General features: G+C 53.5%; 1 protein-coding gene across 1 annotated transcript in view; it reads left to right on the top strand.

The window, feature by feature from the left end:
• Positions 1-16,010, top strand: part of VSTM2L (V-set and transmembrane domain containing 2 like) — a 39,036-nt gene extending 23,026 nt beyond the window's left edge. The window contains exons 2-4 of the mRNA XM_027558571.1: positions 2,797-2,966; positions 4,875-4,925; positions 14,614-16,010. Of these exons, the coding sequence (XP_027414372.1) occupies positions 2,797-2,966; positions 4,875-4,925; positions 14,614-14,886 (494 nt within the window). The 3' untranslated portion in view covers positions 14,887-16,010. The remainder of the gene's footprint in view (positions 1-2,796; positions 2,967-4,874; positions 4,926-14,613) is intronic.
• Positions 16,011-17,153: the final 1,143 nt, after the last annotated feature.

Below are 17,153 nucleotides of genomic sequence, written 5' to 3'. Positions count from 1 at the left end.
TGGGTTGGGGCAAGAGATGCAGTTTTCTTTTTTTTTTTTTTTCAATGCAAATTGTATTTTGCAATTTCTCTTCTTTTTTTTAAATTTTTAATTAATTGTTTTGACTGCACAGCTTGTGGAATATTATTTCCCTGAACAGGGATCAAATCCAGGCCCTGGCACTGGAAGCACTGAGTCCTAACCACTGGACCAGGAAATTCCCAGGGATGCAGCTTTAAGTGAAGTGGTCAGGGTAGACCTCGCTGCACGTGCATGCTATGCTAAGTCACTTCAGTCGTGTCTGACTCCATGCGACCCTATGGACTGTAGCCCTCCAGGCTCCACTGTCCATGGGATTCTCCAGGCAAGAATACTCGTGTGGGTTACCATTTCCTTCTCCAGGGGATCTTCCTGACCCAGGGATTGAACCCTCATCTCTTACGTCTTCTGCATTGGCAGGTAGGTTCTTTACCACTAGCACCACCTGGGAAGGCCTCAGGCCTCACTGAAGAGGTGACATTTCAGCAGAGCCCTGATGCAGGGGAAGGAAGGAGCCCAGTGATAATCTGGGTGAAGAGAGTGCTAAGCAGTGGGAACAGCAAGTGCAAAGGTCCTGAGGTAGGATCTCAGCTAAACATCCAAGGAACAGCAGGGAGGCCACTGTGTCAGGAATGGAATGAGCAAGGGGAAAAACAGAAGCTTTTCCTCCACAGGGGACTGGCTGAACACGGAAGGCTTGTCAGCCACTGTAAAGGCTTTGGTTTTTCGTCTTAGGGAGAGGGTGTTATGGGAGATTTGAGAGAGAGAGGGACTGATTGGTGTTTTGCCAAATTTCCTCTGGCTGCTGTGTTGAAAATAAATGAATGAGGAGGGTGGGTGGTGGCAGGGAGGCCAGTGGCTCCCCCGCTGTCCTGGGCGAGAGGTTGTGATGGCTGGCCCAGCCTGGGGCAGTACAAGCGGGGAGAAGGGGCTTGATTCAGGAGATGTTCTGGAGACAGAACCCATGGAACTCTCCAGAGACTGAATGGGGGCATAAGGGAAAGAACAAAGGAGGCAAGGGAGACCCTACAGTTTTTGGGGGGCCGGGGCACTTGGAGGTCAAAGGTGGGTGGGCAAGTACCTTCCTCCAGGAGCCCATTGTGTTTCCTGCCCATTGGAAACAAGGACAGTCCCAGCTCTCAGTTGCTGACACACCACCCTTGACACGTGTTCAGTAACTCAAACAACATCTCCGTTCTTATTAAACTGGCTTTGTTACGCAACAGCAGTCAGTCCCTCGCAAACCTCAGAGAACATGGGCAGCCTGAACCCATGACCTTGGAGGTCAAGGATGTCACAGACATTCTCTTAGCCTGCAGGCTCATTGCTGGAGTCAAGTTCCATTTGGAAACCCTGTGTGTACAGCAGAAACAGCAGGATTTTATCAATCCTGACCCTCCCAAAGTGCTTGGGATCATGGGAGCGGGGTGGCAACAGGTGACCCCAGAGCAGGACCCCTGCTTCCAGTCAGGCTCTGTCTTCCTCCAGCTTCGAGGCGAGCAGTGCCAGGAGGGACCACGGGGGCTGCAAGGTGGGCTTGTCTGCCTGCTGGGTGGGGGCGCCTGGCAGCAGCAAAACAGACCTGGAGTGGCGGGGACCGACGGAGGCAACATTCCCTGGGTGACCTGCCGCTGCCAGGCATCTTTCCAGGGAGAGATAATCCGTCCTGAGAAGAGGAAAGAATTCTAATTACGTCTCAGGACAGTATTTGTTTGGAAAGACAAGAGACAGAACATATGGTGGGAGCTGCACCGAGCGGGGACTGGTTTTCCCATTTATCTGCTAGCGTGGTGGGGGTGGCCGAAGGGTGGGGCTCGTGCTGGGCCTGGGGAACCGCTGCTCCGTCTTTGGTGGGGAGCTGGACCTGGCTTGGGGTGGGGGGCGCGGGTGACGGGAGGCACCTGGGTCTCCCACCGTCCCCTGGGGGCCTTGAGAGGATGGAGACTGTACCACCTGTTTGGGGCATCTCACAGGTGCCAGGAAATGTGTAGTGAGGGAGCTCTGGTCCCTGCTGTCCTGCAGCTGCGACAGGCAGTACCCGCAGCCAGCGGGTGTGTGTGACCATGACCAGGGTGTTGAGGGGAACCGACCCAGTGGGTCAGGGACAGTCTTTCTGAGGGGGCCAGGTTTCAGCGGAGCTTTGAGTGACCTGCCTGGCCAAAGAGGCACCAAGGGAAGCACACTTCAGGCACTGGGAACAGCGGAGACCAAAGTGAGGCCTGTTCACAGGACAGAATGAAGACCAAGGGGAGGTGGGAGTGGCCTGCCCTCCAACCTGGGCAGAGGGGACCCCGGCAAGGTTCCTTGATTGAGGCGGAGGCTCAGGTCTGGTCTGGTTTCTCAAAGACAGTGCTGAATGCTGTGCCCTGGGATTGAGAAGACCCCCCCAGGGCGGGGCAGGCAGAGAAATTGGGAAGAATTGATGAAAGCAGCAGCTTCCTTTCTGGCCTCCTGGCCTTCTTGCTCACACCTTCCAACCAAGCCCTCCTCGGATCCGTCACTACCCTCTCCAGACAATCTGGTGCCCGCGGTCTCGGGGGTCGAGGGCTGGCCTCTGTGGGACATTCGGGGCCCCCCGACCTCCTCCTTCATCCCCAAGTCTTGCCACCTGCCTCCACTGCCCAGCCCTCTTGCCCAGCCTCCCAGAGCTGGTCCAAGCGCCCCACCAGCAGCCAGACCACCCCGCCCCACCCCCGCCCCTCCCCTCCGCCCGCCCCCGCCGCCGGCCCTGAGGTTTCCTGAGCCCTTGGCTACCCTTCCCCCGGTGTCTCCGCACAGCCCTGTTCACAGAGACGCCCCACGACATGACGGCGCGGACGGGCGAGGACGTGGAGATGGCCTGCTCCTTCCGCGGCAGCGGCTCCCCCTCCTACTCGCTGGAGATCCAGTGGTGGTACGTGCGGAGCCACAGGGACTGGACGGACAAGCAGGCGTGGGCCTCGAACCAGGTACCGCCCGGGAGAGCCTTATCCGAGTGGGGCTGGGAGGATCCTGGCCCCCCCACTCCCCGGGAGGGGGTATGTCTCTGCCCCTCATCGTCTCTGAGGGGCACGGGCTCGGGCTCCAGCTGTGCTCGTCCTCTGCAGCCCCCAGCAGTCTCCCTCCCTTCCTGGAATGGAAGCTTGGTGGGGGGGTCGGAGTAGGGAGCGGAGCGAGGCTATGTACTTGGGATGCGCGCAGCTGGTAGGGCCCTGCAGGGAGCAGAGTCCCGCCCTTCAGGTACAGGTGGGGAAACTGAGGCCAGAGGGACGGAAGCTGGCTCCAGGTTACTGGGCAAGGCGCGTCTCCTGACTCACCTTCTCCAAGCCCTGGGGGCACTTGCTTTGTAGTGAAAGTGAAAGTTGCTCAGTCCTGTCTGACTCTTTGCAACACCATGGACTATGGGGTCCATGGAACACTCCAGGCCAAGGCCTGGTGTGCTACGATTCATGGGGTCGCAAAGAGTCGGACACGACTGAGCGACTGATCTGATCTGAACCTTTCCCTTCTTCAGGGGATCTTTCCAACCCAGGGATCAAACCCAGGTCCCCCGCGTTGCAGGCGGATTCTTGCAAGCCCTCTAAATACAGGGCAGTCTTTGCCCAGTTCGGTCCCCCCACCCCACACACACACACACGTGCATGCATGCCCTTCCACATACCTGCGGACACAGGAGGCAGCCCAGTCACGGCACACGTGCACACTCACACACACACACACACACACCGTGGAGGCATATGCTACTGGTGTCCCCGCCCACCTGCCTGGCCAGCGCTATCACCACCACCAGCCCCACTGCCAGTCCCTGCAACACTGCCTGTGGGTTTTCTCTGGACCACAGAGCCTGCCGGCACGGAAGGCAGGCTGGGAAAGGGCTCCATCAACGGCTGACAGCAGTTGGAGGGTAAATACCCCAGCTCCCTCGCCCTTCAGTCGGGATAACTGAAGAGCATCCCCAGGTGCTCAGAGGGAGAAAGTTCAGTTGCCCACGGTGGTAACTGGCTTGAGGACATACCCAACCTTAACTTCCTTTGCTCTTTGGTATCACTCACTCACTCACCTCCTGGTGTTTCCTGGCATCACCTCCCAAATAAATCATTTGCACTTGAATCTTTGTCTCAAGGTCTGCTTCTGGGGGAGCAAACTAAGACACTCTCATTCTTACGCTTGTGTGTATATAGGTATTATGCAAACACATATGTGTCTGCTCACCTGTTCACATATGAACACATACATGACACACTCTTATATGCACACACAGGCATGCTCACACATTCTTGCATGTTTCATGAAATGGCTTCTAACATATTCACAAATACATATTAAAATCATCTGGCTCCCGGAGGTGTCCACTCCCCAGCACACTGGCTTAGAGGACTCGAGTGGTCAGAGAAAGCTCTCAGGCACAGAGTTGTGGGCTTTGCAGTTGGAAGCCTCTGAGGTTAGTTTGCAGGGGAAAGTATGTGGGCAGGGCTCTGGCAGCATCTGTGCAAACAAACCTGAAAACAGGACGCATCCACAGATGGAGAGAGATGCAAGTGTGCAGACAGACAGTCCTACAGACACGCCAAACCCGAATTACATTCTTGCCTGTTCACACCTACCCTCCCTGTGTATCTCCAAGTACCCTCCATATCAGAATGCATAGCGCATGTGCAGTCAGTTTTACAGATACCTCCTTTATCTTCCTTTGCTCTAACTCACCTCCATCCCTGAGTGGACACAGAGCTGAAGGACTACCCCCCCCAGCCCCGCCTCCAGACCCGCGGTCCTTGGAGCATCACCTGCTGTCTCGAGAATCTTAGCTGTGGCCCATATCCCCATCCCGTGATGCTAACGCCTTGTCTCTGCTTTTTCTACCCTCCCCCTCCCAACAGCTAAAAGCATCTCAGCAGGAAGACGCAGGGAAGGACGCCACCAAAATAAGTGTGAGTTTTGATAATGACTTCTTACAAGGGCTCTAATGGAGGACACAGCTGTAATTTAAAAAAAAAAAATTGGTCTAGTTCAGCAGGGAGCTTTGGCAAGAAGATGGAGGAGAAGGAAAAAAGAAAAAAAGAAGGGGAAAAAATTGGCCCAGCTGTTTTTTAAAAGCCAGAGATTTTTCAAGTTCATTGAATGACAGGCACAAACAAATGATGGGGGAGAGAAGATGCATTCTCTCCTGTCGGGGCCAAGGCTCTGCATGCCTGATGCTTCGTGCCTGTCTCAGCAGCATTTTTTATTTGGGAAGCCAACGAGGAACTAATGAGACTGAGTCAGCTTTTTTCGGCCCATCACAAATGACGGCTGCGGCATCTCACGGTCACTTGGGTCATCTGGCTCCGGACGTGAGGCGGGACAGAGGATCTACAGCCGAAGGGTTTCAGGGCTGGCCGGGCCTTCTAATGCATTGACTCATTTTCATCATTGCTCCATCTCTCGAGGAAAGGGCAAGCTTTTGCCCATTTTACAGATGGGGCAGCTGAGGCTTAGAGGGGTCAAAGCCTTGCTGGAGGTCATGACTTGGCTGAGCCACATTGAGCTTTTGTCTCCAGGCTACACTGGAGCCCCATGAGGTAGGGCACCCAGGGGACTCAGGGAGTGCCAGTTTTTATAGAGAAGGGCGCCCCAAGCAGAGTCTGGAAGAGGCTGAGGAGAGGGGACTGACCTGGTGATACGTGTGGCCATGGGACCAGGTTGGGTTTGTGCATGGGGCATGCAATCAGCCTGGCAGGAGGCTGGGAGTCAACTGGACACATGCCCAGAAGATGCAGGTGCCCACAGGGGTATGGATGCATGTTGGTGGGAGTGACCTCCAGATTCACTCTTTTCTGCTGCTCCTTCCCAAGCCCATCAAGGACTTGTTGGGGAGCTCAGGGCCCCAAGGCCACTTAGACACAGAGGATCACCTACAGCAGAATTCACAGTGTAAAGAGTGGGCACCAGGAGGCGTGAGGTGTCATGCCAGGCCCTGGAGGTGGCAGAACAGAGGCCGGGAGGCTGGGAGGGAGGCTCCCACGGAGGCTCAGACAGGAGATGGGCAGATGACAGAAGAAAGGCCTTCAAAGCATCGTTTGTGCTATCTACCCTCAGGCCCTTTCTGAGCTGGTAAAATGTAAATCATTTCTGGCTCAGGGCGGCTGCTGGCCCACCGACCCTGGCCCCTTACCCTCATCCTCTGCCAATGGCACGCCCATGTGTAACATCTTGTTTCTTGTCCAAACACCCATCAGTTAAGCCTGGCCAGGTGGAGACCTCTGTGTACATTAATATACCCTGTTCATGGCAACTCTCTCACTGATGATTTTGCTTGGGGTTTAAGAAGCATCTAACACAAAGGAGAAAATAATCTAATTGACTTAGAGGATTAGAATTCAAGGCTGCTGGGCCCCACGTGAGGGGCATGCAAAGATGCTAATTAGTTAAATAAAATAAATGTACTCAGCATGATTGTGCAATGCCCACCCCCACCCCAATCCCTGGCGATTCCTGCACCAGCTGGGGCTCTGGTTAGGAGATTCCCAGACAAACACAGACCCATTTCCATGTGCAGAGAGCATCTTTCCTGTGATAGTTCTTAAGTACATGGACGCACAGTTAGCGGACATCTGTGAGCAGCAGCACACCCTAGGTTCCTGCAGCCTGAGAGAAGGCTCAGATTTCTCCATGGCCTTCAAGATTCTGTGCAGCTCACTCTGCTCACCCTCTGGGCCATCTCATCTGTTGGACCTGGTTCCCCTGTCCCTCCCAACCCTGGCTGCCTCCCAGCCTCGCATTCCTTCCTACCTTCTGACATTTACACAGGCCAGTCCCTTGGCCTAGAAAACAGTTCCTTTCTCTTCCTTCAGAACTCAGCTCATCAAGCCTCCCTGGACCCTGGGACTCAGCCGGCGCCCCTTCCTTCTCCTTGCTGGCTACATTTTTGTCTGTCTTTTTTTGTCTGTCTTTTGCCTGAAGACATTTCAGGCCTGTCTTCCCTGAAGACAGTGTGACTGGGACTGCGCCTGCCTGATTTCTGGAGCCTGGCACCGTGCCTGGCAGGTAGTCAGCGCCCAATAAATATTTACCAAGTGACTGCCACACACACACAAACACACACCCAGGCCAATGGCAGCACAAAGCCAGACACAGATTTTGATACACGGACATGCCAACACCATACTCATCGTGCCTGTGCGTGTATGTGTACAGGGGTCATGTGGGAAGGTGGGGCCTGGGAACGAAGGCCTTGTGCCTGCAGGAGCCAGATGAGCCATGCAGGAGTGCTGGTCCCAGAGTCCCATGTCACCTAAAACTCCGAAATTCCAGAAAGTATCTCCCAATTTTTAAAAAAATTTATTTTATTTTTGGCTGTGCTAGGTCTTCGTTGCTGCATGCGGGCTTTCTTTAGTTGCGGTGAGCGGGGCTACTCCCTACTTGCTTCTCATTGTGGTGGCTTCTCTTGGTGCAGAGAATGCGCTCTGCTCAGCAGTTGTGGCACACAGACTTACTTGCTCTGAGACATATGGGATCTTCCCGGATCAGGGACTGAACCCGAGTCCCCTGCATTGCAAGGTGGATTCTTAACCACTGAACCACCAGGGAAGTCCCTGATTTTTTAACTCTTGGGACCTAATTTGATTTTTGAAAAACTGTGGAAGACAAACAGCTCAGTCTTCTGGCTGGGCAGCATCAGCACCTTGGGGGCCCCAGGTTCAGAGTAGGAAGTAAAATGAGTCTCCGGGGGTTTGGTGGAGGCAGGGCTCCATCGTGGGTGCGGTAACCCCTTGGGTTCACCATGGTGGCCCTGGGGAGGTTGAGATGCGGCAGCCCTGAGTGCAGGGGTAGGGCAGGGAGGACACGTGGGGCCAGCGCCAAATGTCCCAGGGCCACTCGAGTCCTCGTCCAGCTTTGCCCCTCCCTGGGCCTCTCTTCCCCCACTCACTGCTGTCTAACAAATATATGAACAGCGCCATGGAAACTGTAAAGTCCTCTGGATTCGGCCGTGTAAATGACAATGGTTACTAGAGTGGAAACTTAATATGAATTTTCAAATCACATGATTCCTATTCCCAGAATTGGGGGTGGAGGGGTGTGGAGCAGGGAAAGGAGGCCCAGCTTTGCAGAAAACAGGAGAGGGAATGAAAAGAGCTCAGAATCTCATAAGGAGATCGTTTAAATTACAGGCACCTGTAATAATAGCATTGATAACAATAATAACAAGGCAGCTAACATTTATTGAGTGCTTGCCATATGTCAGGAACCATGATGAGTACTTTACAATGTGATTTATCTCATTTAACTTGAGGCCTGGGGAAGGATCCCCTGGCCTTAAAAATTATCTCACTTGGGAGCTTGTATATGCTGAGGATTCCCTCATCAGGACCTCATTCCTGGGGCTCAGATAAATTCTGCCTGTGTCCACTTTCAAGTTCTGGAAGTCTTTCTTTTGAGTTCACTGAAGTGCTGTGTTTTGGAATTAATTTCCCCTTAACTAACAATTTTGTAAGTAGAGATGGCCCCCAACTGCTGAATTTGAAAATAAGGTGAAATTCTCCACATGCATCCCTTTCCCAGGAGGCTCACCTGCCTTTGTTACTGTTAGTCCCTTCTTTGGTCTAACTGCAGTTGTTTGTGCTGTAGATTCATGTAACCTGTTTCAGTCCAAAACAGCCATGGGCAGCCTGGGTCCCAGTATACATGTGGCCTTGTGCTCCTGCCCTGCTAGCCTAAGCCCTGCCTCCTCTCCAGCCAAGCCCTACAAGCCAAGCGGCAGCCAAAGAGGCCTCAGAAAGCACGCTGCAGCCCCCACAGCATGTAGGATCTTCCCGGACCAGAGATCGAACCAGTGTCCCCTGTAATGCAAAGGGAAGCCCCTGATTTTTAACTGTTGGGACCTAATTGGATTTTTGAAAAACTGTGGAAAGCAAACAGCACCTCCCAACTCTGGGCCCCCAAATCTGCATAAATGGTTAAAAGGAGGCAGCAGTATTTGTCAGATCAAGCCCCTGCCTGCCTTGCCTGCCCACCCCATACATGTGATACATGCATGAATACTGCATGGTTTCTGATGCAGGGAGTGGGGGCTGGGGACGAGAGCAGCACACGAGCTCTGCATTCTTCATGAAGGATTAACAGGCCAAGCAGTGGGTCATGGTGTACTACGACTTTATTTTCTGTAGAAGACATTTCTATATTTCCTTGAAAATTCCTGCAGTGATCCATGGTATACAAAGGGCATGGAATTCTGCAGTCTGAAAGGGAAGCAAGATTCATGTGGAGTCGAAATCACTCCATGCATCTTGGGAATCCCTTGAAATAGGCACAGAGCAGCTGGCCTTTGGCTGAGGCCCCAAAGATTACTCTGTGAAGGCCATGGTCACACACACCCAGTCCCCACTCTCAGGGTACTCCCAGCCGGTGTGGCAAATGGATGATAACTCAACCATCACACATGATAAAAAGTAAAATTACAGCTGTGACTATCAAAATAAGAAGGAGTGCAGCCAGTCACAGAGGACCTGACCTAGTCTGAGGGGTCTGGAGGGCTTCCTGGAGGAGGTGTTCTTTGAAGTGAGCACTGGAGTGTAGGGGGGTTGACTTGGAGTAGAGGGAACTTCTCTGAGTGTGTGTGTGTGTGTGTGTGTGTGTGTGTGTGTGTGTGTGTGTGTGCTGGAGGAACTGCTGGAGGTTGGTGGGTGAGGGAAAGGAGAGGATTCCCCCAGCAGCCACTATGGGGAGCCACCACAGGAAGGGTTCTAAGTTGGAGCCATTTTGGAAAGATATGTCTGACTGTCTTAGGGGGATGGATTGGAAGGAGCCAAAGAAGGCAATGGCAGCCCACTCCAGTATTCTTGCCTGGAAAATCCCATGGATGGAGGAGCCTGGTAGGCTTCAGTCCATGGGGTCGCTGAGTCGGACATGACTGAGCTACTTCACTTTCACTTTTCACTTTCATGCACTGGAGAAGGAAATGGCAACCCACTTCAGTGTTCTTGCCTGGAGAATCCCAGGGACGGGGCAGCCTGGTGGGCTGCCATCTATGGGGTTGCACAGAGTCGGACACAAGTGACATGACTTAGCAGCAAAGCACTTTGGAGAGACCCTGGGGGAGGCTGGGATATTGCCCTGGCCAGTGTGTGGGGATCTGGGTTCCGGAGAGAAAGGAAGGACCAGTGTTGTTTAGCAGGAAGATCAGTGGGATTCAGAGACAGATTGTGCCCGTGTGAAGGGAGATATGGGGGTCATGACTTGGGAGGGTCTGGCTGCAATGGGTGAGGCCTTCTGGGGCCCAGATTTGGGGAGACTCTGAGTTGGTGTCTGGCCTTGCCAAAGTGAAAGTGAGAGTTGCTCCGTCGTGTCTGACTCTTTGAGACCCCATGGACTATACAGTCCATGGAATTCTCCAGGCCAGAATACTGGAATGAGTAGTCATTCCCTTCTCCAGGGGATCTTTCCAACCCAGGGATCGAACCCAGGTCTCCTGCATTGCAGGCGGATTCTTTACCAGCTGGGCACTGGTGAATTGGCTGGGTGTTCCTGATGAAAGCTCAGGAGTGGCAGAGCTCAGAGCCCGGCCTGGGGAAAGGACCTCCTGACCCTCTGCTCCCTACCCGGCACCTTCTCAGGGTTACCACGTCACTCTTAGGCTGAGGACACATGGAGGAAAGGTCTGGCACCATGGATTAATTTGCCATCATCCACTTTTCCTGGTACAGCTCGGGAGAAGGATCCCAGCCCACCCACCTGATGGTCTGTGGGCTCCTGCCGTGTCCAGCGAGGCCTGGGCCGTGGGCAGGCAAGAAGGAGGCTGAGCTTGTTCATGGTGTGGACTGGCCACCTTGTCTCTTTCAGCATAATTAGGTGCTTAATTGCACTGCTAAGGCCTGTCGATGCCCGTGGCCAAGGCCGAGGCGATTATGATTTACAGCCAGGCCTCCACGTGGGGGTCTCTCTGCCTCACAGCCCCATGCTGGGGGGCTGGGCTGCAGGATTTTTCTGCCCAGTCTGTGAATGTTGAAATCCAACAGGCTGCTCCACCATCCCCATGAAGCCTGGGTAAGATGATGGCTCTCTCACTTAAGAGATGCTTCTGAGGAAGGGGCCAGGCTGCCCGAAGACATGGAAGGCTGGAGGCCTAGGGAAAGACAAGGAAGGGCGGGTGGAAAGACAGACTTGTTTACTGGTCCTGGGAGAATCCCCAGGGATATGATTAGGACCTGGTTCTTGTCACCAGCTGGGTGGCCTTGGGCAAGTCACCTTACCTCTCTGAGCCCTGTTTCCTGACCCTTACAATGGGTATCCCAATGTGCCTATATCTTGGTATCCCAGTAGTGCCTACATCTTGGGGTTATTTATTATGGGATTTAAATAAAGTGTAGACTCTAGCACATCATCTCCCAGGGATCAAGCGCTCCATAAATATTAGCTACCAGCTCTGCTGTTAACTGTTGTTACTGTTTTTATTATTTGCTTTCTCTGGGTGGTGCTTACAGATGCAGATCCCCAGGACTGATGTGTGTCCTCTCCCGTCGTTCTGGTGTAAGCCGGCTCCCCTGGGTGCTTGGTTACGGATGTGAGGTCTGGGTTCTCCCTTAGATCTGGAGCCTAGGTGGGAGTTGCAGGGGTCTGGCTGGCTCGCAGCTGTATCCCCCAGCGCCTGGCTCGGAGTGGGTCTCGCTCATGGTCTTGTCGAATGAAAGGATGAATCCAGCCCAAGAAAACTGAGGCCAGTGTGCTCGGGACAGGTCAGTGTCAGATCCAGCCTCCCAGCACTGTTTGCTGTTCTCCTTGTCTCCCTTCTCCTCCCTGGGTCGGGGAGGTCACACACAGGGGTGACGGGGTAGGAGGGAGCCAGTGACCAGGGCTTCCGGTCCAGGGAAGGGAAAGTGTGGGCAGAGGGATGGGCCATGCATGGTGCTCCCTCCCCAGCGCTCCTCCCAGCACTTCACATTATTACTCCATTAGCGCCTTGTAGGGTTGACAAATGAAGGATAATTAATATCCGTGAGGGAAACAGATGTTGAGGTAATTCACTCCCCGCTGTGCATTTGCAACGGCATCTCCTAACTCGCCTGAGAGCGTGGCAGGGCCCCAGGACCTCTCTGTGCCCTTGGTCAGAGGTGATGGAACCAGCAGGGCTGATGGCCTCCAGCTGGGCCCTGCCCCAGTACCTTGGAGGAGGGGGTGTCCCACACCCAGGGGGCCAACTGGAAGAATCTCTCACTGCTTGCTCTACAGGGAAGTGGGCAGTTCTGCCTCTGTCCCACCTCCTGCCTCCTGCTGTGCCATAAACCCATGTACTCTTGCTTTATGGGGGATGATGACCAGCCAGGAAGGTCAGAATAAGAGAGGGTGAGCCAGGCTCCTAGCAGCTGCCCACTGCTGTCTTCCCTTCCGGAGCCTGGGACATGCCCTGTGGCCCTGCTACCTCTGGGTGACCCTCTGTGGGCCCATCACACCTTTGAAGGGTTAGAGTGTGCAAAGGCAACCTGGGTTCACTGACTTGATGCCCATGGGAAAGCCACATCTTTCAGAGGCTTAGCTTCACCATCTGTAAAGTGGGTATGATCATATATATGTGACCCAAAATTAACAAGCATGATATCTGGGTACCACTTCATTTGGAGAAAGGAGGGACTAGAGTAAGTCCATTTAAACACTTATACATTTTCTTTTTTCATTATTATTATTTACAGGGTACCAGGCTCTGGAGTGGTCACTGAGATGGAAAAGATAGATATCATTCCTGCCCTTGTGGAGTTTATAGTTTAGTCAGAAAAACAAAAATCAAGTAAACAGACAAATATTTGGTTCTCCAGTTGTGATGAGTGTTAGGAAAGAAATAGACAGGAGGATGTGATGGAGGGCTTCTTGGAGGAGGTGATGTGTGAGAATGAATGGGAGTCAAGGAGGTGATGGGAGACAGCATCCTGGCAGAGAGACCAGCAAAGGCTGTGAGGTCAGAAAGAGCCTGGAATCCAGGAGGAAGGAACCAGAGAAGCCAGAGCCAATTAATAGGATGATTAGAAGTCACGTGTGTGAGGGCCCAGCTGCATGGTGAACACATCACCTCAGATACCGTCCTCTTTCTCACCCTGGCCTCCTCACTACAAGGGTGATCAGCAAGGGTGTCCTCCTACAGAATATGGGTTGTGGCAAGAACAGGCAGACTGGGTATCTGTCCTCATCACCACCCCCCCAGGAGAGAAGGACCAGTTGGGCTCCGGACTGAGGCCACCAGTCTGAAGCTCACTCAGCTCCATCCTGGCCCTGGCAAGCCTGCAGTGCCAGCTAGTAATGACATCACTGAGCAGGGGGTCGCAGCTGGCTATTAGGGACTGTTTTCCCCTGTTCTGTCTAGATTGAGTGGGGGCTGTAGGAGGGGCTTCTTTTGGCTCTAAGGAAGAAGGGGACAAGAAGGATGGAAGCCCCCTTTTACAACACCCCCAATTTATAGGCCAAACTTCGCTTTTATTTCAGCTTTTTATTTTGAATTGCAGACTCAGAGAAAGTTACAAAGAGATCACAGAGTCCCCTGTCCTCATCTAGCTTCCCCAGTGATGTATCTCATATGACTGTCCAACTGCCTTTTCCCTCTTCATTGAAAAAATTCACAGCAGCTTTATAGTTGTGGCAGATTTATTAAGAAGAGCTCTAGTCTGAAAGCTACCCACATGTCCATCAACAGATGGCTGGATAAACAGATTGCGATATATCCATGTGATGAAATACTACACTGCAATAAAAAGGAACAAATTGAGCCAGGCAACATGAAGGAATCTCACTGATAGTATGTTGTGTGAAAGAAGACACATACAAATGAGTTCAAGAACAGGGGAAACTAGTCTAGGGTGATAAAAATCAGAGTACTAGGTAACCTAAGGGGGTGAGAATTGACAAGGAGGGGCCACTAGGCTGCACTCCAGAAGGCTGTAAACGTCCCATGCCTTGCTCTGGATGGTGGTCACACCCAGCATACACGTGAAATTTCATTAAGCTGTGTGTGCCTTATTGTATATAAACTATATTTCAATTTTAAGTAAAAATTTTAAAACCCCATCCAATAAGTAAATGAGCAAAAAGCCAAAATATGAAGACAAATATCACAGTCTTGCTCCTCCTGCACCCCACCTCCACTGGAGTGAGCTATTATTGGCATCCTGATATATTTGTGATCAGCCTTTATTTTATTTTGACAAATAAGGCTAAGAATTCACTTTGCAGTCTACCCCAGCCCTTCCCTGGGCTCTGCTTCAGAAACAACCATAGCTTTGAGGCCACACTGTATTCCCTGGTGTCTGTTTTCAAACTTGCCTGCACACAAGTCACCAAAACCAGTGTAGAGTGTTTTCGTGCCTTTCTTTGCAGAAATGACATCATAGGGCAAGAGTTTTGCAATGAGATCTTTTCACCCCATGTATCCCTGAGCTCTAATACGGCTAGTTCTAGCTTATGGTTTTTCACTGCTATGCAATATTCCACTGAATGAACTGACCAGCACCTGTTCATGTGATCTGTTGATGGACACTTAAGTTGCTTTGCTTTTCTGCTGTTGAATTCCGCAAGCCTTGATGGGAGTGTCCCTGGGGCCCCACCCGCGGAGCGGGCCCTGGATTCCAGTGGCCAAGGTTACTGTCTCTGTGTCGCCCCCAGGTGGTCAAGGTAGTGGGCAGCAACATCTCCCACAAGTTGCGCCTGTCGCGCGTGAAGCCCACGGACGAAGGCACCTACGAGTGCCGTGTCATCGACTTCAGCGACGGCAAGGCCCGGCACCACAAGGTCAAGGCCTACCTGCGGGTGCAGCCGGGGGAGAACTCCGTCCTGCACCTGCCCGAGGCCCCACCTGCCGCGCCCGCCCCGCCGCCCCCCAAGCCCGGCAAGGAGCTGCGGAAGCGCTCGGTGGACGAGGAGGCCTGCAGCGTCTAGACTGATGCCCAGCTCGCCGCCGGCCTGCCCTGCGCCCCTCTGGCTATATCGAGTGTGCGAGGAGCCGCTGGACCGCCGGGGCCGGGGCTGCCCGGGTCCAGCTCCTCCCCATCCCCGAGACGGCCCGTGGCCCCCTCCTCGGCCCTGCGCCCACCACCCCTCAGCTCAGCATGTAAGCCCCGCCCAACCCTCCCCCTTCAGACCCCCGCCACGACCTGGCTCGGAGAAGGTGGCCCGGGGCACCCAGGGGACAGCCGCCCCGGAACGCTGGGCTGGGGCACCAGGCCGGGACCGAGCCGCCCCCGTCTGTCACCAGCTTCGGTTGAGTCCAGTGTTTCGCTTTGCTTGCTTGTCTCCCATCCCGTCCCAAGCCGGGGGCCTCCCAGCCTTATTCTCCCTCCTTCCTCCCATCCCCTGCTTGGACCCCGGGGGCGTGGAACGGTGACCTCTCCCAAATGTGGACTTGAATCTTCTGAGCAGAACCAGGGCCTCTGGTGAAGGAGTGAGGCACAGAGCCCCCCAGGAGAGCCGTGACCCCTTGGCCAAGTGGCTCACAGGGGCCCTGGGAGGACAGGGAGACTGCTCCCACCGCCTCCAGTCATGTTCAGTCTCCTCCCACTAAGAATCAGCCCCTTGTCCCACCCACCAGGGAGGCGGGGGACCCTGGATCTGCCCCTTCACATGGCAAGTCAGAAGGGGGGCCTTTCCCTTCTGACCCCTTGGCCCCAGGCAGAGTCTTGCACCAGCGGGACCCTTTGGAGGGTCTTCGAGGCTCGGCAGGAGCCCCCTCTGCCAGCTCCTACCATCCCAGCCCCCTCCCAGGACCCATGCCGAACCCCCCTTCAAGGGCCTGGCGCTGTTGGGAGCCAAGGGCCCCCCCATACCAAATCCTTTCACAATTCCTGAGCAGGGGGGCACCCACCCCCTTGGTGATTTGTAAATATTTCTACTGAGCCCCACACCCCCTCAGAACTGGCTGGAACCTCTGGCCACCCCTCAGCGATGGAGGCGGGGGATGTGGGAGAGGCCTAGGCTTTGCCTGGGAGGGGTGTGGGTTACCCTGTACACATGATCCAGTCCGTGACTACCAGCCAACCTGAATAAAGCGATTTAAAAAAAAAAAACCCTGGGCAGTCTTTCTGGGGCATTCACGTCTGGGAACAGTGCGGCCAGGGAGGGGGAGATGGGGGGGGAGGCCAGCCCACACCGCACCTCACTCAGTCCCTTCTCACGCCTGCTCTCGGCCCCCCAAGCACAGAACGAACTCCAGTGGGGGCTCAAGGAGAAAGAAAACCAGCCCTCGTCCAGCGCCAATCCAATTACCAGGCGCTCGAATGATTCTGATTTTGAGATCATTACCCATATAGAAGCGAACAAAAAACATGTTTATACTGTTTTGTGAATAAATAACTTATAAATGAAGTAAGGGTGAGTTACCAGCTCACCAGGCAACCCCAGAAAAGAACCCCCTGCCTTGCCCATGTGTCTTCCAGATTACCCCCTCTTCTCTCCCAGAGGGAACCACCACCCTAATTTTTAAGGTAATCCCATTCTCAGTGTTCTTTTTTTTTTTTTTTTTTTTTACAGTGTTACTACCTATATGTATATCATCTTAAATAATATAGTTGAGTTTTGTCTACATTTTTAGAACTTTATACGCATGGAATTATACCCTATCTGTTCTTTCATACACTGCTATGTTTGTGAGATTCACCTAGATTATTTCATGTGTCTGTAATGTGTCCATTTTTATTACCGTTCGACTATCCTACAACTTATCAATTTATGCATCCATTAATATTGTTGACAAGAATCTGTGGTCCCATCTGGGTGCACTGTAATTAATGGCCCTGCATGTGAGCACGTGGACTGCTCAGTTGGGAGGTTTAGGCATCCCTTTAGGGATCTCATTTTCTCCCCAGGTATCAACACCCCCATATTACAGTTGAGGAAATGGGCTCAGAGAGGCTAAGCTATTGAAATCTGTTTTGCCAAGCTTGACTGTTCCTTCCATCATGCCCTGGGCTCTGGACTCCCCTTTGCTCATCCCAGCCAAGAGTCCTGCCCACTTCGGTCCTGCTGAGAATCTGCCTGGGGGTGTATCAGTCAAGCCTTTGTAGCCAGCATGCCCAGATGGCACCCGCTTTGTGCCCCTACAGAAACCATTGGCATCACCCACACGGAGCTTGGGGCATCTGCCTGTCCCCGAGCTCCCCTGCCAGCCAGACTGAGTGAGCTTCCTCAAGGGCAGGGTCTGGGAGCTGCTG

This window comes from Bos indicus x Bos taurus, chromosome 13 (assembly GCF_003369695.1).
Source record: "Bos indicus x Bos taurus breed Angus x Brahman F1 hybrid chromosome 13, Bos_hybrid_MaternalHap_v2.0, whole genome shotgun sequence".
In the NCBI taxonomy this organism is placed as follows: Eukaryota; Metazoa; Chordata; class Mammalia; order Artiodactyla; family Bovidae; genus Bos; species Bos indicus x Bos taurus.
The sequence above is the reverse complement of the archived record's forward strand: the minus strand, read 5'-3'. Positions and strand labels throughout refer to the sequence as shown.